This window comes from Danio aesculapii, chromosome 16, assembly GCF_903798145.1.
Source record: "Danio aesculapii chromosome 16, fDanAes4.1, whole genome shotgun sequence".
Lineage (NCBI taxonomy): Eukaryota > Metazoa > Chordata > Actinopteri > Cypriniformes > Danionidae > Danio > Danio aesculapii.
Window position 1 is genome coordinate 50,384,303 of NC_079450.1, and position 25,443 is coordinate 50,409,745.

The 25,443-nt window shown below is 38.0% G+C and overlaps 2 protein-coding genes across 2 annotated transcripts in view; one reads left to right on the forward strand and one right to left on the reverse strand.

The window, feature by feature from the left end:
- Positions 1-777: 777 nt before the first annotated feature.
- ctnnb1 (catenin (cadherin-associated protein), beta 1) lies at positions 778-24,978 on the forward strand. Its single transcript, XM_056475237.1, has 16 exons — positions 778-973; positions 7,712-7,756; positions 7,830-8,054; positions 8,676-8,929; positions 9,014-9,252; positions 11,596-11,797; positions 13,955-14,099; positions 14,562-14,665; positions 15,184-15,522; positions 15,612-15,770; positions 17,836-17,955; positions 19,307-19,457; positions 20,980-21,101; positions 21,371-21,431; positions 23,775-24,000; positions 24,193-24,978. Exons 2-15 carry the CDS (start codon positions 7,744-7,746, stop codon positions 23,981-23,983), a joined length of 2,343 nt encoding a protein of 780 aa, XP_056331212.1. The 5' UTR covers positions 778-973; positions 7,712-7,743; the 3' UTR covers positions 23,984-24,000; positions 24,193-24,978.
- Positions 24,191-25,443, reverse strand: part of ulk4 (unc-51 like kinase 4) — a 330,407-nt gene continuing 329,154 nt past the window's right edge. Inside the window, exon 37 of the mRNA XM_056475236.1 lies at positions 24,191-25,148. Coding sequence (XP_056331211.1) covers positions 25,055-25,148 — 94 coding nt within the window. The 3' untranslated portion in view covers positions 24,191-25,054. The remainder of the gene's footprint in view (positions 25,149-25,443) is intronic.

The following is a 25,443-nucleotide window of genomic DNA, read 5'->3' on the forward strand; positions in this document are numbered from 1 at the left end:
TTGAGGTAAGAACCAGTCTCAACACGACAGATTCACAATGAAGACACACAGTCACAACATGAATTTAGTTTTGGATACATACAAAATCCAACATGTTTACCGGCCATTACACATATAACTACAGTCATGTGAAATGGTGAAACGTCGAATAATGGCTTTGGTGGACTATTTGCTGCAGCCGAAAAATATGACGAGCTTTTCTAATTCAACATGTATGTATAATATAGTATACAATAAAACATTTTAGCGTTTACATGAGTAAAACATCTAGACGGTAGTTTGATCCAGTAGTTTTCCGATCCTCGCCGCATTGTTCAACGGTGAGAGAGATGGAAAAACTTCCTCCGCCTCCAAAACCTAAACCCCGAGCCCATATCAGCTCGCGTTTTTCGGGAAGGTTTACAAATAATAAGTTCCTCGAAGAAATACTGTTTTTTAAAAACAATAGTTTATACTAGTTATCTCGTCGCGTCAACACACTCTTTATTGCGATAGTCATAAAACTTAATGAATAGGTGCGTCCCTTGCCGCACCACAGCAGCGGAGCGCGTGTATTCCTACGCACCAATCCTGATTTTACATCCACCCAGAAAATAAACCACATTTCGGTTATTCCGCGTGCAGCCATCTTCAGTGCTGCTTGGGCTTATTTCTCTAAGGCATTCTTGTGTAAGAAAATAGCTGTTCGTTCATTTAGAGTAGAGATCCAGCGGCACGGGATCTAGCTTTCCTGAAGGCGGCAGGATATGGTATGGGTAGGAGTTTTTATAATGGCTCGCGCACATATGGAGTGACGCCATCTTTCCCTGTGTGCTGCTGCTGCGCGAGCGCGGAGTTCTCGTGCACACATTCACTCTCAGCAGGAGCTGCCGCGCGCTGCGGGTTATTCTCTCACATTTCTCAACGGATTGTCGCCATTATTCGCGTTTTAAACACTGAAAACCGAAACAGGAATATACAGCTTTTGACACAGGTAAGCGGGTTTGCCGATAAAGTGTTTTGGTTCTTTATTTTGTATGGAATGTTAGTAGAGAATGTCTTTCTGCAGCTGTGAGGATTGAGGTGATCAACCAGCGGAAATATTACGGCAAAATCACGACCAAACTACACCCATGTCCACTCATATGATGGCGGATTTTCTCCACTGTAACGTTTTACGTGTTTTAATGAATCTGGAATGCTGTGTTTTGATCTCCGTGTTGAGAAATGTGGTGTTTTTGGTGCTAGCCTGGTTAGCATTTAAGGGTGGAAAAGTGTTTTGTGGCGACCACCTAAAATCATCCTCAAACTCCTCATTTTTTCATGATTACATCTTATACGAAATGTATTTAGAACGCAAATGCTAGATAAGATGGTTTCCAAACGTTAAATACAGCTAAATCAAACCTCTAACGTTATTCCGAATAGTCGGTGTTGTGTGGCCATAGATTCAAAGTTAGTCTGTGGTTAACTAGCATTAACGTAATGTATACTAACGTTAGCTGATTTTTTTCCTTTACACATTTGTATTTCTCACGTTATTTAACCCTGGACTTTTTCGTTTTCTTAAACTAACATTAACTAAAATCTGAAGAATAAGTTTGAGGTAACGTTAACGTGTTTTGCACACATGCGTGACACGGCGGTATCACCTTGAGTTACAGCCACTAATCAAATCAGTAAAATCGTGCGTGGTTAAATACCGTAAATATGACCAATTTATAAGTTTCTGAGTAAGAAACAAACAAAGGCATTTAAAGTGTTTGGCCGTTGAGAGGAAGTCGAGGAGGAGCCTGAGTGAAATCTGACTCTGCTGGAGCTCGTGCTGATGGGGGTGGGGATCATCGGTGCGCGCACACGGGCTTTGCGGACGGGCGCATACCCCACTATACATCACTCCTCAACTCTCTAACAGTAAATTCATCATGGTGAAATTAATTATTAGTTAGCATTTAACATTCTCAAATGCCTTTTCAATACACTATCTTATTTTCGGAAAAGATGTGGGTTTGCATTTGATGCTAAAGGGGTTTATTTTTGTTAGCACAGAACAAGCTGCCTCTGTAAGCACAACTGGGAGTTGATTTGTTAATGATTTACTTTGCTTTAAAAGTAAACCTAAACCATATGTGCCTTTTTCCTCCACCTTTAAAAACTTGGACATGAGACTTTATGCCCGAGCCTTGATATGTTCAAGTAAATAGATGCACAATGCCAAAAAAAAAATGCTTGTTTTTATTTTACTTCATTTTTGTTGTACAAATGTGAGTATTTGCATTAATATAATGCACATTTGTCTGGTGAATGTGTTAATCAAGTGTTGTTTTGTGGATTGATGCTATGATTGACACTTAAGTATCGTGTAGTGTTGTTTTTCAGGTTATTGCTATTTTAAAAAGTAGAGGTTAAGTAGATTTGACCAAATTCCGTGTGTAAATTGCAATATTTACATAAAAAGAAGTGTTTAAATGCCTTTTTAAAGATAATATTACTTAAAAACAGATGATAATTGATATCGGATTTAATAAAATGCTCTTTAAGATCCACATTTTCACGTTTGCCAGCACTTTTAGACGTCTTTAACATTGTAGTTGAGTATTTTAAGTCAATGTTCATGCTCTTCATCTTTGTTTACTTTTCAGTTTCTGTCTGTTATACAGGAAATGCAGTGTGTTTTGCAGTCGCAATACACAGTACGCAATGTATTCTGGTGTATACGTGTGAATGTGTGCAGGCTTTTACAGCATCTCTCATCACGGTTGACACATTTGGAGCAGACGTGTAGTATAGGATGTTCCTTGGAGCTAGCAAACCAAGATCTTTTGAAATGCTTCGCACAATAGGCAGATTTTTGAAATCGAATGCGGGTGTTGAAATCGCCATCTAAGCTGCCATGCCCCTGGTCACAACAGGCACTTAGCCGGAGCCATTTGGGTGGTATTTAAATTCACATGCTGTCTGAATGCCAAGGATTACAAACAAATGCCTCCGTCTTCTCAAGCCTCCTCGGGTTTCTGGATGAGCCTGGCGTGGAGGTTGGAATGGGCGCAGGATTTTGAAGAAGTTTTTTTTTTTGGTCAGTTTTAGTATTTTTAGTTGTGTACTTTGATGCGAAGCTGTGTGTGTGTGGATTTATTGATGCATATTGAGTCAACTATGCATGTTATGATTAGAGATATTTATCGATATAGGTGATGTGGTGTAACGATGGAAGAACGATGAGGTTGGTTCAGGCTATTGTTTTATGATGCAGACGTTAGCTTTTCCTGGGAATGCTGACTTCGAAGAATGCTGAAGTTTTACTTGTGCTGTGTGTAACACTGGTTTTTGTGTGTGTGTGTCTGGTTGGGAGTCAAATTCAGGCTTTAATAATGAGTGCTCAATTGCAGTTCATTGTTAGATTTAGGAAAGACTTTCCACTTGGTTTCCTATGTGGCCATCTCCACCCATGTTCCACCTGGCAGGGCGACCAAAACATTCAGATTGGTTTCAGATGTGTGTGAAGGCCAGTCAGGGGTATAATAAAACACCCATGGATTTTTAATGCTCAAACCAGCCTGTCTGTGAACCAAAGAAACCAGCTAGAGTCAAATTCAGAAGAGCTCATCCAGAAGCTGTTGTTTTTACCATTTTATTCCATTCGCATGATCGTAAAACCCAACGCTTGAGCTTTGGCAAGCAAAATTGATCATCTAAATACATCCAACATGACCTCATGAGTGAACCGGCAGTGGTTTGTTTGGACTTATTTCCATGCATCATCTCGATTGACTGCGAGCAATAGCTCTGTTTAAGCGTAGCCTGTGTGTGGGATTTCTTGGAGGCTGAGGCTCAGTTGGCACCTCATGTTGCGTGCGAAAGAGAGCAGTAATACCGCAGGGGGGTTAAGGCCTGTATGCTGCTGGGTTTATCTCTCCAATTGACTCCAGATGTTGTGAACCGTAGATCGAGTGACTGGCTGACTGCTGTGAAACTCTCGGCAGCCCCAGGCGGAGAGCCACAGCAGCACTGTTTTACACATCGCCTTATCAAACACACTTTCCATGCTCTGCATTCAGAATACTGACAGCTGCCTCCTAGAGGAACTGTCCTCGTTATTGCCAAATATATATGAAATAAGAGCTGACCGTGTCATTTTGGCTGTGTTGACTCAGAGCTGCAGAGGATTGAGAGATTTTTCTGTGTGTGCGCGCGCTTTGGTGTGTCAGTTCCGTTCTCCTTCTGGACCGGGGATTTGTTTTGGCACCTGTGTCGGTCCAGGTGAGATTTCCATTCGTAAAACTAATGCATTCACAACACTGCCTGCCTTTGCTTTCCTGTCGAGCTGCAGTGCAGTGTCGGATTAAATTTCTTGTTGGAGTGATGCACTGAAATCTTGTTCTTCCTGAAGTGCCAAAATGTAATTTACACAAAAATAAAAATACAACTGATTTGATAATGAACATGGTAGAATTAAATCGTACATTAGGCACTTTTTATCAACTTGTTAATAATATAATGATTGTTTTACACCAATGCATACAAGCATGTAACTAGTAGGGATGCAACGATTACAGATTTTGGTTGTATGATTATAGTCTGAGCAATAATCATGGTTATCATGATTATTATGCATTCATTAATTTCAAAACACTACTAGTTTAGAAAATCACATGAAAACTCCTTTTGCTGTTAATTCAGCACAACAACAACAATAATAATAATAATAATAATAATAATAATAATCAAACAATAGTCCATTTCTCTTTGGACTAAAAAAAAAATAATTGGCATTTAAACATGAGTAATAATTTTACACTGAAAATAAATGACAGAACAATAAATTAATTAAAATAACAATACAAAAAAAGTTATGTAAATCTGCTACAATATTACAAAATTGTTTGGTATTTTCATTTGGTATTTTTTTTGGAGTAGAGATGTATATATTCTATACAAAGTGTGAAGCTAATCAGTTTAGTTCTTGTTACGTGACTCACGGTGCACTCACGGCATTCTTTCAACTAGGTGTGCCTGGAAAGCGTGAGTGAGTCACACCGTTTGCGCGTTGCACCAATATGCACATTGGAAATAACGAACTTGCGTGCGCAAAAGACGCGATATGTAATCGGCCCTTAGTTAATAGCCTCAGCCATAGTTTTATCCAGTTTGTGTGGGTATAAGTCTCTGTGTAAGAGGTCTGAAATTTAAACTAGCGCACAGTTGGCATAACTTTTAGTTGCAGTTTTGTTCCATGCAGAAGCGAGATGTTGAGAAGCTCTTACGATTAATTAACCATGACGAATTAAAGCGTGACTAATAGTGAAATCGGTTAATCGTTGCATCCTTAGTAGCTAGTTGCTGTATATTTAAATATTTGTCAAAATGTTACATTTATAGTTGCATTTTCTTAAACTGCCGTTAGTGTTCTTAACTTAGAAAATTTGACGTAAAATAAGGTAACTAGTGCTACAGTGCTTTAAGAGCTAGACTTCAGCAACAGGCATGACTAAATATTTGATGTGCCCTTCAGCATTTGTTCTGATTCCTAATTTGTGATTCAACTATAAGTATATCTTATCGGGACTAAAACCGAGAATAAAAATTAAAGATGGTGTTTTTGGTCAAATATCATCTGAAATATTTGCACCGACTAAAAGTTTTCTTATTTGAATTTAAGATCATCAAAATTATTAAGATTTCAAAATAAACACTTGATATGGGTGATCAATTTATATAGTCAGTCCAGCCTGAATCCACAGTCTTTGGTCATTTTTTTAATGATATTCTTGGTCCATTTTTTTTCTGTATATTTTGTTTATATATATATATATATATATATATATATATATATATATATATATATATATATATATATATATATATATATATATATATATATATATATATAATATTTTTTAAATATATATTTTTTTAATAAATATTAAAAATCTGTTTTTAAAGTCTTTTAGATGTTTATATCTGGGCGATATGGCAAAAATACTATCTCGGTTAATTATTTTTAATATCATCACACTTCTAGATTCCCATTGTAGCCCATTTCTGCGGTGTGATTGGTTTTTAGATCAATATAGAGTAAAAAAAAAGTCCAGAGGTTATCATTGTTATTGACTATTTTATTGCGATTCGATATAATATCGGCCCAGCCCTACTTTTATGTAATTTAGCTTAAATCTTATAGATAATATCTAATTAAATTAGAATTTACTTTATTAAAAATCTATTTTTTTTTTTACATTTACAATAAATTCAGAATCCCAATATGCCCCTGTAATTAAGTTTTGTCCACACCACACACATCTGTATTCCAGTCTAGCCTTTCCTTACTTGACCTAATTCAGCTTCTGAACTTGAGTCTGCATTCAAGAGCCAAATCCGTGCAAAAAAGTGTGTGTGAGAAAGAAACTATAGAGCTGAACGCACAAGAGAAGTTATATTTCTTTGAATAATTGCCAAGACCTTGCTGCTTCATAATGCTAAACCTCCTGCGGTGGTGTTGCGCATGGAATAACAGCTCTTGAACAGGAACCGCTAAATGTTGACAAGACCTCGCTGAAACGTTCTGCCGGTTGACCTTTCCACATGCTGCAACATGTTTGTGTTTTGTAAGAGTCGTTTGACTGAGAGGAACAGTATGTTTCGCTTGCCGACACAATAGGGAGACTCGGGCAGGCAGTTTCGCTCTCAAGGCTACGTGTGGATGTTGGACCGCTCTGAGAGGCCTCGCATTCTGCCTGCTGACTTGGAGAAGGGGTGTTGTACGTCTGAATAAAGGAGGTGGACTCGGGCCTTGTGTTATGCTAATTCTGGAGGAGGCCTCACAAAAGGGAAGGAGGCCGGGGCCCCCCAGACCCAGACACTGAATTCAGAATGGCTTCAGTAGGTGTTAACTGCTGATGGCCAATTGGCAAGGAATGCCATGCGCATATTGACACTGTTGTGATGGTGGGGTTTCTGGCTGAGCATGTTACTGAAGGTCATATAAACTTCTGTTGCTAGCAACTGTGTTAAGAAGCCTCCCTGCTTGGAGGAGGAGATGGATGGTTGGAGCGATGCTAATAGCTTAAGCTATGCTATCGTAGCTATCATGGAATGATCCCAGGTTGTTGTTTTTTGCGCTAGAAAAAACGTATGATTCATGAGGCTTTTTTTAAATCACTATTTTACTTAGTTTAGACTATTTTATTTCTTTGAATATTATTAAACGTGTTGTTTTCGCAATTTCTGCTCTAATAGAATTAAAAAATCCTTTTGAAAGCCTTTATTTAAATATTGTTTGAATTTCTAAATCTCATCTGTATGCGATTGGTTGTAAATTTTACCTTCTCGTCAATCATATTGACCAATCAAGACGATATTTTACGTTCAAATCTTAATTTTAAATGTTTTAATTGGCTGATAAACATACTTCTGCAGTGTAAATAAGGTTATGGTACAACTTCAGTTTTCAGAAAGACTTTTGTTGCACTGTTTATTGTTCAACGTGAGTCTTTCCGGGAGGATATTGAGAAACCTGCGGATAATATTGTGTGTGTGTGTAGTGTGGTACATCCGGCCTTACTCTTTCATCCCAGCTGCAGTCAGGTTAGGAGACAGGGAGCATTCAGCCTGAACACTGGGGCTTGTGTGCTGAACGCTGGACCTCTCTGGAATGTGTTTGTGCGTGAGAGAGAGATGGAGTTGAGAGAGTTGGCGCTGTTTGATTAACCATGTTGCCGTGTGTGTGTTTCAGATCAGTAAGCTGTGCCCGGCTGTGAGAAAATCATGGCTACCCAGTGTAAGTTGCCTTTACATTTCTTCTTCACAGCTTTAAAAACTGATAAATGACTGGTTATACATTTTACGTGCAGCTGACTTGATGGAGCTGGAAATGGCCATGGATCCGGATCGCAAGGCTGCAGTCAGCCATTGGCAGCAACAGTCTTACCTGGACTCAGGAATCCACTCTGGGGCCACAACTACTGCCCCATCCCTGAGTGGCAAAGGCAACCCAGAGGATGACGATGTGGATAATCAGGTGCTTTATGAGTGGGAGCAGGGCTTCAACCAGTCCTTCAACCAGGAGCAAGTAGCAGGTATGCGGCAGTTCTATTGCTTTTGTGAATAGCTGAGAATTGTTCGGGGAAACGTGTAAGAAAATAAGTATTGTTTACTAAAAGGGATAGTTCACTCAAAACTGAAAATTCAAATAGTCATCCTTCACTTTGCACAAACCTATTTGAGCTTTTGTTTTCTGTTGAACATGAAAGAAGTTGCTTTGGATGATGTTGGAAACCAGAAACCATTGACATCCATAATAGAAAAACGATACAATGGAAGTCAGTGGTTACATGTTTCTAACAGTGTTCAAAGTATAATCTTTTGTGTTCAACAGAAAAATGAAACCATCAAATGAATCATTGAAACCACTTGAGAATGAGTAAATAGTGAGTCAACTTTCATTTTTCAATGAATTATCTCTTAAATATTGAGTCAAACCTGTTTATTTAAACAGTAAACGGCATCACATTAGGTGATTTAAGGCCATCAGGAGACCATTTCTTATTGTTTTGGCTTTTCAATGTGAGATTAACTATTGCTTCATTTTAATCATAATTATGACATGTCGTTTATAGATTCTTAAGCATTTATAGGTGTTTTTTTTTAATTGACTGTGCAAAAACACGTTTCTTAATCTAGTACTGTGTTCTTTTTAGACATCGATGGTCAATACGCCATGACCAGAGCCCAGAGAGTCCGGGCAGCCATGTTCCCAGAGACTCTCGATGAGGGCATGCAGATACCTTCCACACAGTTTGACTCTGCACATCCCACCAATGTCCAGCGCCTGGCTGAGCCCTCGCAGATGCTCAAGCATGCAGTGGTCAACCTCATCAACTACCAGGACGACGCAGAGCTAGCCACCCGCGCCATTCCAGAGCTCACCAAACTACTGAACGATGAGGATCAGGTTGGCGCCAGTACTGATGATCAGAAATGGCTAATTCTGTCATGCCATCAGATGCACTAATGGATATTCTTCTGTCCTCATCAGGTGGTGGTCAATAAGGCAGCTGTGATGGTGCACCAGCTCTCCAAGAAAGAGGCCTCTCGTCATGCCATCATGCGCTCCCCACAGATGGTATCGGCCATTGTGAGGACCATGCAGAACACTAATGATGTAGAAACAGCCCGTTGCACCTCTGGCACCCTACACAATCTTTCCCACCACAGAGAAGGACTGCTTGCCATCTTTAAATCAGGAGGCATCCCTGCCCTCGTCAAAATGCTCGGGTTAGTTCTCTCTGTGTCCAAGCAGACTGACAAAATATATACACACACTACACTATAACAGGGTAAATACAGGGATCATATATAACTTCAATACCTTTTAAGACTCTTTCAATAAATAACGATTAGACTAGTAAAAAACTAACAAAATTTAGACTCATTTGATACAACTCAACACATTCATCTATAATGAGACTGATGCACTGATCTTGTTGATTCCATTTATTAGAGATTATAATTTTAGAAACCAGAATAATAAATTAAAATAAGTCTAACAATTGTTTATTTGTTGTTTCACGTTCTGAACTATCTGAAGTTATTTAAAATTACAGGCAGCAATCGCTCTTTAATCATTATCAACACAAAGATTCCACATATATTAGTGTAGGCCTTTAAAACAGATTTATTAATTAAACAGACGTAATAATCTCTTTTTGTAAAATTGTTCTACATAAAACACAGGTACTAAACTAAAACAGTAGTCTTTACTGAATAAAAATGCTAATTCACTCTCTTCCAGCAGAGGGCGCTTAAACAAGGTGTCTGCTGGGTCTTAAAGGTGCACGTAATGATGAAAATCATCTTTTCTAAGCTGTTTTGACTGAACTGTGTCTGGTCTATTGTGTCCACTGTCATAGATATAAACCCAACAACTGACTTTTTTCAAATATCCTGACGTTAAAATAGGACCCAAGTCCCAGGGATTTGAGACCACCACAATGTGACATGTTTTCCCAAACCACCGATTGATTGACAGGCACCATGTTTCTATAATAACATGCAAACACATTTGCCAAGATACACTTTTGTGCAAAGAAACTAGGATTAAAATATTGGTTCCGTCAGCGCCAATAGCTTATTGGTTAAGTGCACTGACATATAGCACCATGGTGCCCATGGTGACCCGGGTTCAATTCCTGACTCGAGGTCCTTTGCCGACCGTTCCCCCTCTCTCTGCTCCCAATACTTTCCTGTCTGTAATCCCCATTTTCTTATCCAAACTAAAGGTGAAAACTCAAAAAAAATAAAAATAATAATTTAGCAGTTCCAAGTGTCTTTTTTTGTTAAGTTTAAAATGTTTTTAAAACAGCATGTTTGTAATAAAGACAGTAAAACTGCTATGTAATATCACTATAATCATCATGGCCACATGGTGTCAGTAAACACAAATATATGTGTGTGTACTGCAAACGGCATTTGTGTGTGACTTATCGTTTCAGAAAGGCTTGAGAAATCTCCATCACAAATACTTGAAATAAACTTACTTGGTATTTTTGACTAATGGGCTGGATTTCAGCTTCACCCGTGTCTGTCTCTGTGAATGACTGCTGTTTATCTGCTGTAACGCAGGAGAAGCAGACACGCACGTGGTACCGGTGGGCAGGGAGAAGCAGCTCATTTGCATTTAAAGCCACAGGCTACAAAAACAGCTACACTGTATTCAGACACCAAAATAGGCAGATTCCGGAGGCTATAATAAATGATCTGATGGGTATTCTGAGCTGGAACTTTACAGACACATTCGGGAAACACCAAAGGCTTATCTTAGGCCTTAAAAAGTCTTAAATTTACTGAAATATTGTGTTGTAGGTCTTAAATCATTTTAAATGAGTCTTGATTTTGCTTTGAATGGTTGTCAGCCCAACTGAGTAGCTTTACTTGGACAATAACCAACATTATAACTCAATAAAACATAATTTTTTATTTAAGTTTTTTTTTTATCGCAAAGAGATGCAATTCACAACAGCTGTTAGACATTTTACAGCAAATTCCACAAGTTAAATTCTCTAATCAGAAAAAAACTTCAAAAAACAATTACACAATTTCTCATGATAATACCAGGCCATTAATAAAATCTTAACCCTACATAAGTCTAAAATTTCATTCTTAATGGTCTTAAATTCTTAAATTTGACGTGATGAAACCTACTGAAACCCTGTAATAGAACAGCAGGAATAACGGTGTTGATTTGGTTACTACTGTCAACAAAGCCAGATGATGTCAAATCTGGCAGTATTGTATCGATTTCATAAACTACACAGCATCCCAATATTCACAGATTAAATTCAGACAAACTTTAGAATAAAGCAAAGCATTGTAATCAAAATAAATATACAAAATCGCATTGAAGATTTCCTTTTTTTATAAGGGCCTTCAATTTCAATGTATTAATTGATAAACTTTCAATACTTAAGACCCTGTGAACATCCTGTATAGACATTTGAATTAGGGCAATTTTAGATAGTTGTAATTCAGTCATACCGAGACCTGCTCTGTGTGCTTAAGCTTGAACCCTGTTATTTATCTGTACTTTGCCTCTAATTAATATTGCTGTGGTCTCTTCAGCTCCCCTGTGGACTCTGTGCTGTTTTACGCTATTACGACTCTACACAACCTGCTACTGCACCAAGAAGGAGCCAAGATGGCTGTTCGTCTGGCCGGAGGCCTGCAGAAAATGGTGGCCTTGTTAAACAAAACAAACGTCAAATTCCTCGCCATCACGACAGACTGCCTTCAGATTCTGGCATACGGCAATCAGGAAAGCAAAGTAAGAAACAAACTTCTCAATAATAGGAATGACACGGGGGTGCTTGGCCATCTTCACACAAGAATGTATTGTTTTTTTTTGCTTCAAAAATCTTAAAGCACAAACAAAATATCTCAGCTAAATTTGGATTTAAAGCATTTTTGATTTACTCCTTGATGTTGGCACTAGGTGTCTGATTTCATAGGGATGTACTCACTGTGCAAATTATACATTGACGTAATGTTACTGTAGTTTGTGTCATACAATCTTCAGTTATTTATGAATTTATTTAAATTACATCTAATTCATTAATCAAACGTATTTGAAGTGTTCAATGTTTTGAGGGATATATACTGTCTGACCTACAGTATCCTCTGATTAGTTATTTCAGATGTTACTGGAGCTTAAACTATGCGTCTATTTTGACTGTATTTTAGGCTATCTTCGACGATAACCGAAGTCAAGGTTTTAAAACTGCAAACATTTTCTGTAATAACATTCTTACGGTACATGTAAAATATTTTTTGACCTTTTTTTTTATTATTATTTTTTTTAAGGACACCAGTATCTCCAGCAGAAATATATGCAAATATGCCTTTTTCAAGTTGTAATCCGCGTTTTTGATATGAAGAAATGAAGAAAGCAGAAGTCAATGATTTATTTGAATTATTTAGCCGGACATGTTTACTCTTCCAGTATATTTGAAATGTTTCTCAAAATAAAATTGATTGTGTTCAGAGGGGAAAAGTTTTAGTTTTTTACCCAGACATTCAAAAAGAACTTATTTTAGAGCAGTGATCATATCACCATGATGCCGTGATATTATCCAAGGTTACCATATCATCAATAGCTTCTATCGACCCATGCCTAGGTGATATCAACACCAATTTACATAAAAGTGTCTTACGATGTCCATTGGTGCTCTAGATCTGCCGGTTTCAGACTGTTGAATGATTTTTTTCTTTCTCTTTCGCTATTATGGATTCACAGTAGAATTAACCATTATGGGGGTGTTGAAATGTATATTTAGATTATCTGTTATTATAATCATTAACAGTATTAAAAATATAGATTGCTGGATTCCAGGACAAGTCGGGCTTTCAGGAAATGAGCGAGCTGATACAGCTGCTAAAGATGCTTTGAAGCAAGTTGTGAACAAATGCCAAATTCCTCCATCAGAGATGAGACCTTTTATCGACGTTTACATTTTAAACAAGTGGCAAGAGGAGTGGGATGCATTAGAAAATAATAAATTGCATGAAATCCAACCTGAAGTCTCTAACCGAATTTTAAGACCAGATTTGATCAAGTTATTTTGACCAGATGTCGTATTGGGCATACAAGATTAACCCATGTTTTTTTTGCTCAAAGGTGAAGACCCCACTCACTGTTTGTGCTGCAAAACTGTACAACACATTTTACTGGACTGTCCTGCTTTTAATGATTCTAGAAGACTTTTTTAATGAAATTAACTCTCTTAAGGACAATTTTAACAAAGTGACACCAGAAAAGATTTTAGAATTCTTATTATATAATAACACTAAACATCTTATTTAACTTGTGTATTCATTTGTTTGTTGTTTTTAATGTTTTTTTTAATATTGAAATGTTCTTGCCATGAAAATAGCCTTGGTTGCTGACATGGCAATAAATAAAAAAATACATTGGTAAAATATAGATCAGTGTAAATTATTTCTCACTATTAAAGGGCTAACTAAACCCCCCACCCTGGACTATATGACAATATTTAATTGTGATATTTAAAAGGGTAGTTCACATTAAGTGAAAATATCAACCTCATGTGGTTTCAAACCTTTATGAGTTTATTTTTTCTTAACATTTGTAGTATATGTATTAAAGAAAGCTGAAGACCTTTAACTTCCATAGTAGGAACAATAAATACTTTAGAAGTCAGTGATTACAGGTGTTTAGCTTTCTTCAACATATCTTCTGTCTATTACAGAAGTTAGCTAGGTTTTAATCGAGTGAGTAAATGACAGAATTATCATTTTTGGATGAACTTTAAATTGCTCATTCATTTAAAATGATCACATATCCATACGGTTATAGCAATAGTCCATGTTGCATATTCAAATACATGTTAAATGTATCAAACTTTGCATCCTCAGAGATGATGTTTGTTTCACTTCATTCATGTAATTTGCTTTCTGTTTTCAGCTTATCATTCTGGCCAGTGGAGGCCCGCAGGCTCTGGTCAACATCATGAGGACATACACCTATGAGAAGCTGTTGTGGACGACCAGTCGAGTGCTCAAGGTGTTGTCCGTGTGCTCCAGTAACAAACCTGCCATTGTGGAGGCTGGTGAGTCAAATTATCTTCTGTTTACTCCAGTGTATATGTAGTTGTTTTGTAGCAATTGTTATTGTAATATGAAGTTTGAATACAAGTAATTGAAGTTTTTATTCAGTTCATTTCATTTATATTTGAAACTATAATTATCAGCAGCTTGACAAAAGGTGCAAATCAGAAAAGTTAAGGTTATTAGTTATCAACTTTATTAGTTACGATTAACATTAGCTAATTAACCAGTAACTAATAGCTTTTATCAGTTAAAGTTATTATATTTAAGCATAGTTAACCTGCAGTCATATAGTACATCATATAGTTTCTAGGGGATGTAATATGTTATATTAGTTAATATGTCCTAATCTCTGTTGATCTTGCCATGAAATAGGCATACATTGCTGATGTGGCAATACATAAACACTCCAGTGTATTGTAGCAGATGGACAGTTTGACCATGGAAGCTTTCTCCGTTTTCAGGTGGCATGCAAGCTCTCGGCCTTCATCTCACAGACCCCAGCCAGCGACTAGTACAGAACTGCTTGTGGACTTTGAGGAATCTGTCAGACGCTGCCACCAAACAGGTAACGCTCTGTCCAGCTCTCGTTCCCTCAGCCCTTTTACGCTGTCTTCTGTTCTTCCTACATGAGCCCTCTCTTTCTGTCTCCCCATTGTTTCCATGGAGAAGACGTCTTTAGCAGAAGTAGATGTGCAGGTAACAGTCATTCCTGCCTTTGTCTGTGACGAGGGTCTCGGGCTGTAGCCAGCTCGGACCCCCCACACAGTTAGGACATCAGAAGCGTGTCGATGGAGCATGAGCGGATGCTACATTTGGTTGTAATGCCTGTGCTGTGTGTACATTTCATCCAGCTGTTGTGGTGGCATCAATTCTTGAACTGAGAACATTTAATTTGGAATGATTGATTGTGTATTTAACCGTTTACCCACTCATGGTAGGCTTACAACCTCATGTAACGTGTAGTACAATGTTACGAATGGCTGTGGCTGGTCGTGTGCTGGACTAAAAAAACTGGATGGAGTTGATGGATGCAGACTGTGGATGGAGTAATGCATCTCACCTCTGCATTGTTCTGATTTACAGGAGGGTATGGAGGGGCTCTTGGGCACCCTAGTGCAGCTGCTCGGGTCAGATGACATCAACGTGGTGACGTGTGCTGCCGGAATCTTGTCCAACCTGACTTGCAACAACTACAAAAACAAGATGATGGTGTGCCAAGTGGGTGGCATCGAGGCCCTCGTGCGCACCGTCCTTCGTGCTGGAGACAGAGAGGATATTACAGAGCCGGCTATCTGTGCTCTCCGACACCTTACATCCAGACACCAGGATGCAGAGATGGCCCAGAATGCAGTGCGGCTGCACTATGGACTGCCTGTCGTGGTCAAACTGCTCCACCCTCCTTCACATTGGCCTCTCATTAAGGTGTGTCTTTTAATGGTTTGTTTTCATGAGGAAGAGGGTTTTTCTATTTTAAAAAAACTACTTTTCTTAATTGGCTGTATTCTTTCTAGGCCACAGTCGGGCTAATCCGCAACTTGGCATTGTGCCCTGCCAACCACGCCCCGCTCCGAGAGCAGGGTGCCATTCCCCGCCTGGTGCAGCTTCTAGTCCGGGCTCATCAGGACACTCAGAGACGCACCTCCATGGGTGGAACACAGCAGCAGTTTGTGGTGAGTCATGGTCACCTGATCGACTGGCTGAAGCGTCTACTATTTTTGAAAATTGCCTCATTTCAGAACTACTGATTTCAGTGTCTAGCAAGTAGTGAACAAATGCCAAATTCCTATTTGGGGGACAAGATTTATTTATGAATGTTTGTTTTTAATAAGTGGCAAACGGATTGGGATACATTGAAAAAGAATAAATTGTATGAGATGCAGCCTGAAATCACAGACATTTTAAGACTCGATCAAGTGATTTTCGCCAGATGTCTTCAGGAGAATCCGCTTGTTAAGTGTGACGTCATGCAAAGCAGCTTCCGGGTACAAGCGCTCTATTGAAGTGTTTGGGGAGAATCGTTAAATGGTAATAATAAACGTTTACAATGCAGTGTTTCCTCTAGGATTTTTTCCAGCTGTGGTGGCAGGGCTTTTACACAGATCTACCAACTACCTATGGCATTATTTCAATGACTAATGTCGTGAGCGCAGTATTACAAGTCGAGATCGCATTTATGTAATACGAGCATGCATTGCATTGCGCGCCAATTTCCTCTGTTTGTGCACAACTTCTTGCACTCGCTCAAATATACGCTGCTCAAGTGCAGGTTTTCTTGTGCGTGCTCAAATAAACGTTGCTGACGTGCGATTTACTGCATTTATGTAACAAGCATGTCTCCAACGTTTATTAGATTTGCTATGAATATTTAAGTGTCTCCAATAGACCTACAGAGCAGCATTAATGCGTCCTGAAGTAAAGTGAAACGGCTATAAACTCCAGCAAGATAGTCATTGTATTCAGAGCCACAGACCTTTATCTATAAAGTATAATTATGGAAACGGTGTTCATCTTAACGGAAAGCTACGTCGTGTTTGCTGGCCTCATGCATCACGCACTTGTCAGTCAATCAGCATGTCACCTTAAAGGGTTAAACAAATGGCACACAGCACTACTACGATTACAGAAAAGTTTGCACTGTTATAATTCACTTACCTTTTTAATACGTTTTGGTGTGATTATAAACCGCTATTAATAAAAACAACGAATGAATGTTTTGAATGAGAAGCTGTAATGTAGCCCTGGAGGGATGAATTTTGGTGAAATTTGATCCCCATCGCTATATACATGCATGCATACATACACATATATATATATATATATATATATATATATACACTTTTTAAAAAGAAATTAACTCTCTTAAGGACATATTTAGCAAAGTATCACCAGGAAAATATTAGAATTTATATCATGTATTAATGCTAAAAAATCTTATTTAATCAATGTATTTGTTTGTTTGTTGTTTTTAATTGTATATTTATAAATGAAATGTTCTTGCCATGAAAATAGCCTTTATTGCTGACATGACATTAAAAAAAATCATCATCAGTGTCTAGCGGGAGCACTTTTAGCTTGGCATAAAAGATTGAATGAGATTAGACCATTATCATCTTAAACTAAAAAGTTTTGATGATTTTTTTTTAATCTCGTGTAGTTATATTGAGTATTGACGGAAAACGAAAAGTTGCTATTTTTTTAAGTATGTCTATGAACTATACTCTAATTTTGGCGTAATAATCAAGATACTTTGTTGCTGTACCATGGCTGCAGCAGGAACAAAGATATTACACAGCATATTAAAAAAAATAGTCCCCAGTTAGCTAACTAGTCAACATCACTGTATTAGGCATTGGCTGGTATAAGATTCTGACGGTATGATAACCTACCCCTAGAACAGTGCCCTAGAAAATAGCAACTTTTCATTTTCCATCACGCTTAGTACACAATGAGACTAAAGAAGAGTCGAGCTTTTAACAGGACAATTATCTAAACTCATTTTTGAGCGAGATGCTAATGGTCTAATCTGATTTAATGATTGATGCTAAGCTAAAAGTGCTCCTGCTTGACTTGTAGATTGGCAGAGTAAATTAAAAAATGTGAGTTGTAAAATGAGCCTGTTTCCAAAAAAGTGGAGGGTTCCTTTTTAAAAGAAAACATTACTAAACACGTGTGTTAAGGTATAGATGTTTTTCTTCCAGAAGGCACGTGCGAATGAGGTTTTGGTGTGTGTTTCAGGAGGGTGTGCGTATGGAGGAGATTGTGGAGGGCTGCACTGGAGCTCTGCACATTCTAGCCAGAGACATTCACAACAGAATCGTCATCAGAGGACTCAACACTATTCCACTCTTTGTTCAGGTCAGTCTCTGTGTGTCTTCATTAGTTATGTCTATTGTTTTTCATCTGTCTTCCTTTTGTAAGCTCGTTTGTTCTAGGAATCTGTCTATTGTGTTTATCCATTTGTTGGTCCTATCATTAAATCATGGCTGTTGATTTCTAGTTCTGTCATTCTTTGTCAGCCTTTCACTTGTTCTACATTCAGCTTTATTATTATTGACGTTGGCAAGTTCTGTTTTTCTGGACTCTGACTTTAATAGAAATTGGAAAAATGATCTTGCTGTAAATCATTTTATTGGACTGTCTCGATTTTAATGATTATTATGAAGTAAACTTGGATGTTTTGCCAGAAAAGGTTTGCATTTTTATCATTAATTAACATTAAAGTGATCTAATTTATCTTGTTTGTTGTTTTTTAAAGCGTTTACTTTTTATTGAATTGTTTTTGCAATGAAAATAGCCTTTGTTGCTGACATGGCAATAAACAAAAAGATATATCTTTAAATGAAATTGAATAATTAAATAAAACAATATTTTTCAGCTATTTTGCGGTCAGTTTGAAAGCATATGCATATTTGCATTTGTGTGTAAATATTTAGATGGGTTATCCAAGTTATTAGATGATTACCATTAGTATTATTCCTGAATGTATTTTATTTTTTATCTGCTTTGAGAAATACTGTCATGTACGCTAGCGTTATGCTTGTATTTGTCACAGGTACAAGTCAAGGCAAACATTTATTTTGATGTTTTGCTGTAAAGATAACTGTGTGCTGCTTATCAAATGGAATTTTTAAATGATACGATTGAGCTCAGCTCTGGAGATCATCTTAATGTGTTCATGTCCTCATCTAGATGCCAAAAAACATCCAGTTTAATACTTGATTGTCTATTTAATCAAACCACAGCATGTTCATTCACACACAACCTGCTTTTTTTAAACGCTTTAAAAATGCTAGTTCGCCTCTTGATTGGATGTACAGGCCTACATTTTTATCCATTCAGGATATGCCAAATTTCGCAACATTTTTCTTTTTAAATTATTATAAATTGTCTGCAATTCCCACACTGTAGGAATCCGTGCACTACTTGTGTCGTTTGTTCATTCCATCATCTTTCTTTGTCCTAGTTTCTCCCATCAGTCTGCATATCGTTCATTTGTCTATCATTCTGTCTTCATGCCATTCTGTCTTTCATTCTAGTAATCTTTTAATAGTTTTAAGCTTTTTTAAAATTCAGTTTGTTTTGTTTTTATCTGTGTGCAGCTCATTTTTGTGATAAAAAAAAAAATGCGGTCGAATTAGGGTGATTGCTCTATATTTAGACAGTGTGCCGCTTTCATCTTGTCTGACGTGTGTGTGTGTCTCTGCAGTTGCTGTATTCTCCTATTGAGAACATCCAGCGTGTGGCTGCAGGAGTGCTGTGTGAGCTGGCTCAGGATAAGGAGGCGGCGGAGGCCATCGAGGCAGAAGGAGCCACCGCTCCACTCACAGAGCTCCTGCACTCCAGAAATGAGGGAGTCGGTGAGTGTGCACTTACAAAAAAAAAAAAAAATCAATATAAAAATTGTGACACTGCCTCCTGAACTAGGATTGCACGTTACTGGAAAAATATGCAATGTTAAATATTGCAATGGCAATTTTTCGCAATGCTATTTCTTTTAGCTACATTTTTAGTCATTTATGTATTTAATGATATTAAAATAAACAGGTCAAATATATTTCATATCTAATTCTAATTCAGACAAAAAAACTGAAGGTGCAAAGAGTTAGTCTTTATAAAACTATGAATGAGTGAAAATTGAAGTGATCAATAAAAATATATAGTGTCGAATGCAGCACTGAGGTCAAGTAAAACAAGTAACGAGATGCAGCCCTGGTCAGCTAAGCTAAGATTAAATTGTTGATCGTTTTCATTGAAGAGGTTTCTGTACTACGATGAGGCCTGAAACCTGATTGAAATGCTTCCGAAACATCTGTAGAAAGAAGCATAATTGGCCAGACACAACTTTTTCTAGTATTTTAGATGCACAATATATCTTTTCAGCATCGATATCGCAATGTGATCATTCGCAATAGACACATAGCAGGATATATGCAATATTGAGTTTGTATTAGAACCCATTGTATGTGCTTTTAAATTTCTGGAGTTGTATAATGATTTTTAAAAGCATTCAGGCATAAGAAATCGTAGCATTTGTGACTTTATCAACGATTCATTTTATTGAATAATCATTTTATTGAATAATCATTTTATTGAATAATTTTTATTTTGATCATTCCGTTACTGTACTTGAATACTGTTAGACTTGGGAAATGATAAAACAATTTATTTTTGGATAATTTTCTTGATGTTTTTTTTTTAGGTTATGTATAAAATATTCACAACACGTGCAAATAGAGAAATGCACTGCAAATAACAGAGACCACAACGAAAATGTGTCGGGGGACCCCACATAATTTATTGATTGTTTATTAGATTTTATGGAGATGCACTCTCGCTTACAGAATAATCCCAATCTAACATTATAATGACTTTGAGATAGTTATCTGGTGAAATTGTATTCACATAGCAATGTATATCGCAAAATAAACTAATATCGCAATTCTAGATTTTCCTAATACCATGCAGTCCTAATTTTAGACATAAATGGAATATTTGAAATAGGCCTATGATTAGCCAAGTTGCTGGGATCAAATTGTTATTTTCCTCTCGTCTCTACTCTCAGCGTAAGTATTTGTTTTCAGTTCTGGGCTGGGATAAAGATAGTAAGGCCCCATTTGATAAACAACTATGTCTGTGGTACTTATGCTGCATATACTCTTATCGCAATAACGATAATTTAGCGATATATAGTGCAGCCCTACTCCCGATGTCACGAGATAAGTTTGAAGAAACGAGTTCAACTTTTCACAGAGTGTGAATCTAAATCACTATGCAGATTTGTTTAGCACAGCTCTGCACAGATTTCCACTGGAGGCAGTGTCTGGGGTGAGCGGGACTGTTTTTGTCGGTCACACTAACATTGCTATCTCTCGCCCACAGCCACGTACGCTGCTGCAGTTCTGTTCCGCATGTCTGAGGATAAGCCCCAGGACTACAAGAAGCGACTGTCTGTGGAGCTCACCAGCTCTCTGTTCAGAACTGAGCCCATGACCTGGAACGAGGTAACGGGGCTCATCTCTACTAAATCCTGCAATCAACGCTGGCGCTGAGCCCCGCTGTAGATTAAGCATATCAATTCCCAGCGCATTACAGGGGCTGTTATGGCAGATGTGGGTGTTATATTTGCGAATTTACTGGGCAGGTGATTCTTCGGAACAAAGCGTTATTGTTTTTATGAGCCTCGAGCTGTTTGAGAGCTTTCTTGGAACTGATTCAGTGTGTGTGTGGAATTAGAAACTGAAGTGTGTGCTTCTCTTTCTTTGCTACGCAGACTGGAGATCTAGGGCTGGATATCGGTGCACAGGGAGAGCCTCTGGGCTACAGACAGGACGGTAAGTTCATCATTCTCAGAAATGAGATCAGCTCTCAGCATTGGGGTGTGATGTTCACTAATCCACTGCTTCATCAGCCTTCACCCACCAGGCCTAGAGCCCAACACGCCACTTTCCATGAAAAGGGCATGAGGTTTTGAACACGCAAGGTTTACAGTCAGAAAAGATTGCAACTGTTTTCTTATTTAGCACAAAAGGAGATGTGTGGAAGAATTTGTTGAAAAAAGGCACTCACAAATCTAAATCAGTTGTAGTTTTCTTTTAAAGAGTAACGATATGAATACTTTAGGCAAAAGTAAACCGATTATTTTCATTTAAATCGTATATCCAGAAATATTCTCATTTCGATAAATATTACAGTTAAATAAAGCCAAATTTAGTTTGATCTCAAGATGTTGTTTTTTTTTTACTTGGTAAACGATCAAAGTATGGCATGTAGTTTAAATTAGGGATGCTCATTACAGTTTATTTTCCCAACCGACAACCACGGCTGGTTAATTGAATATTAACCAGTGACTGGTCAGATTAATATGAAATAATTAGTTAATTAAAAAAATGTTGTGTCTGACATATTAAATATTGCATTTTAAAATACTGATTTATTTTAACACGCGAACATATTGTTACACCTGGTTCAAAGATGAAACGTTAAAGGAGATGACACGGCAAAATAGTCAGAAAGAATATTTATTTTAACACAATTGAAAATAAAATAATCAAAACATCAGTATCAGTATGTTCAATCAGTGTGAAAAGCAAGTAAGTAGATGCGTTAAGTGTTGTCAACGCTAGCGTATGGATGCAAAACAAAACATGAAGCCCAAATTGGAGCGCAGCTCTGGCCAACTGCCCAAACAGTGAATGAACAGCAGCCCCGACAAACTCTCTCACTGAGTTTAAATACGGGCGCTGACCAGCATCAGGTGTGCTGAAGACACGCCCCCAACCTAGATCCCACATCACATATACATGTATAACATGCATAGATAAAGGAGTAGGTCAAGTCGCATCATTTGGAGATCAAAATACCACCTCCTTACTCCACCACAGGGGCACTTGACAAGGTGACCGCTAAAACATTCTGAATTTAAGTGTTTAACAACTGAATATAACAGCAGAACGTCTTTACGCACCTGCAGTGTTTCCAACAGCATAGAAATAAAGAATAAACTAAATAAAAAGAATAAAACAAATAGGCCAGCTCTAGATATTGTCGCTTAAATGACAATAAAACAATAAAACTCTGACTGAATCTTTCTGAAGAACTGGCATAGGCTGTTTTTGTCCTCCGTCAAATAAAAATAGCAGGCTCAAATCGATCGCTTCAAGGAAAATATGCATTTAATTAATGCTCCGCTGTAATTCTTATATCACAAACCACTGTCAACAATTTAACAGTAGTCATTAGATAAAAGATTTGTCTTGAGCTTCTGATTTTACCTTAGAGCTTCTGTGCTTTTATTTCCTGTCTCACTCGCAAGATAGGAGACAAACTAAGGTGCATATGTTGACTTGTTTTTAATAGGCTAGGCTACTATAGCATACAGTATAATAGTTTTGTTGTTTACATATAGTATTGCATTAATTTGCTTATGTTTTCTAGTTTACATAGCTATAAAAGCAAAGTCTCAGTCTGGTGCAAGTTATCGTTATGCAAATATCAAGTAGCCAAAATCATTGGATGTGTTTGATTCGTAGATTAGCCTATGCAGGCTGTTTTTAAAATGGATCTTTTATAAGAACTATTTATAACCATTTTCCAATACAACTATATTGACGCTCCTACTTGTGGCCGGCTTGTTTGCAAAGCGGTGGACATTTCAGAACGTTTGCAGCTACTTTCTCCACTTGTGCAAAGACTCTGAGGTGTTTATGATTCAGATCCAGGAGAGAGGTCATCAGTGCTGGTTTGGCATCAACTCATCTGTCAAACTGTGACCAGCATTGTCCTTTTGCTCCTGTCATTTAGCTTATTTGGCAAAATACGTCAGTAGTTGCACGTGTTACCGCCTGGTGAATGTGTAGCACATTGATACACTGATACCATTAATCGGTTTAAAATGCATCCTTTCGGTTAAGGGGTTAATCGATTGATATGAGCATGCCTAGTTTAAATATATTTAAATACTAATACAAATTCAGCCTTTTATAACGGGACGATACAATTTGGGTGCCATATTATTATTATTATCATTATTAATATTTAATAGATCCAAAAAGAAGCAGCGTGTTTACTCTGGTCTGGTGGGTCTGAGGTTGTGCTGGTTTTTAATATGCTTCCTCTAACGTACGTGTGTGTGTGTGTGCTCCCTCCACTCCTCATCCACTCCCCTCGTCCTCCAGACCCAAGCTACCGCTCCTTCCATTCCGGAGGTTACGGGCAGGACGCCATGGGCATGGACCCCATGATGGAGCACGAGATGGCCGGGCACCACCCTGGCCCAGATTACCCCGTAGACGGCCTGCCCGACCTCGGCCACACCCAGGACCTGATCGATGGCCTCCCGCCAGGCGACAGCAATCAGCTGGCCTGGTTCGACACCGATCTGTAAATACAATGACTTTTTAGGTGAGGCATGCCAATGGTTGCTTTGATCTGTGCGCACCGCGTGTGGGCGAGAAGAGTGTAAAGCAGCACGCACCCAGTAGCAGAACTAATCTGAGCTGCTTCTCAATTCATTACACAAGTGCGCGTGTGTGTGTTTAATGGGATTCTAATCTGTTGTTTGTCCCCCCTCCTTTCTTTTTCTCTCTGCTGCAGCTGTATCGTCTGATCTGAATGAACCTGCATTGTGATTTTGGCCTGTAGAGTTGCTGAGCGGGCTCAAGAGAGAGTGGGCTAGTTTCTCTGAAAGTGCCTGACACACTAATACAAGCTGAGTTTCCTATGGGAACACGTGGAAGTAAAACGTTTGGTTCTGGTCTTCGCCGGTCAGAATTTTTTGGTGTGATTGACAGAAGAAAGAAAGCCCAAAAAAAGAAGCAAATCCTAAGATGGAGTTTTCAACCTTAGCCTTGCCTGTACCTTTATTTTTTTTCTTACTTTTTATTTTTCAAAGGATATCTGGGTCTGTAATGGTACTTATCTAGCTTGCTTTATGATACTCGTCTTTTTATTTTGCAGAACTTTGTATTCCTTTCGACTGTCTCTCTTTCTCTCTCATAGTGTTGAGTTCTAGTGGTAATGATCCATCAAGATTTTATCGACTTTATGGTGTAGAACACTAATTAATCAGTTGAATTGTATTCTTATCAAATGTAACATTGTGTAGCTTTTGTATAAAACCAAGAATTGGAGAAGTCCAAATATCAGCTCTCTTGCTTTAATGAAATCACAAATGTTCCAAAGGGTTTGCAATCAGTTGGGGCCAGTTTTGCTTTTATTTTTTCAGTTTTCAGTTGATTTTACTTGACTGTCTTGATCTATTATTATGATTATTTTTTTGATGGTAGCTTTAGAAAGGTTTTTGAAAAGAACCCCTAATTATTGTAGCCTGCGATTTGTTGGTTGGAGACTTGGCTAAACAATAAATGGACTTTAAATTTATCCAAAGGTGTGAACGTCTTTATTTTTTAAATGGTACATTTCTTCTAATATAAAAAAAAAACCTTACAGATACATGTTAAATACCAGGAGAGAAGCTTTGTTCAGTGTGCAACTCGATGCTCTTCAGAATATCTGCAGCCAGTGATTCCACCGTCACGTCTGACTGCGGCCTGGAAAAGAGAAACGAGCACTTTCCATAAATGCAAAACACAATCTGTTAATTACATTAATGTGGCCGCACCAGACATTCACTCATTAGAGAAATCCACAACAGACACACGCTCACTGCTTTAAGATCTGGATCGTAGCATTTGTGCACTGGTCATTTATCTGGCAAGCAAAGGCTTGAGGCTGAAAATGATTTTGGCGTGTCAGGTGTAGGGTTGTCACGATACTGGAACATTTGAGCACGTTCTTAAACAGCGCTGACTTGCCCTTGTGTTCATGGGCTTAACAGAAATGACT

Coding starts and splice junctions, on each gene's coding strand:
- ctnnb1 (XM_056475237.1), top strand. Junction 15,523..15,611: donor CACATTGGCCTCTCATTAAG/GTGTGTCTTTTA, acceptor TATTCTTTCTAG/GCCACAGTCGGGCTAATCCG. Junction 21,102..21,370: donor AGCCCATGACCTGGAACGAG/GTAACGGGGCTC, acceptor TTTGCTACGCAG/ACTGGAGATCTAGGGCTGGA.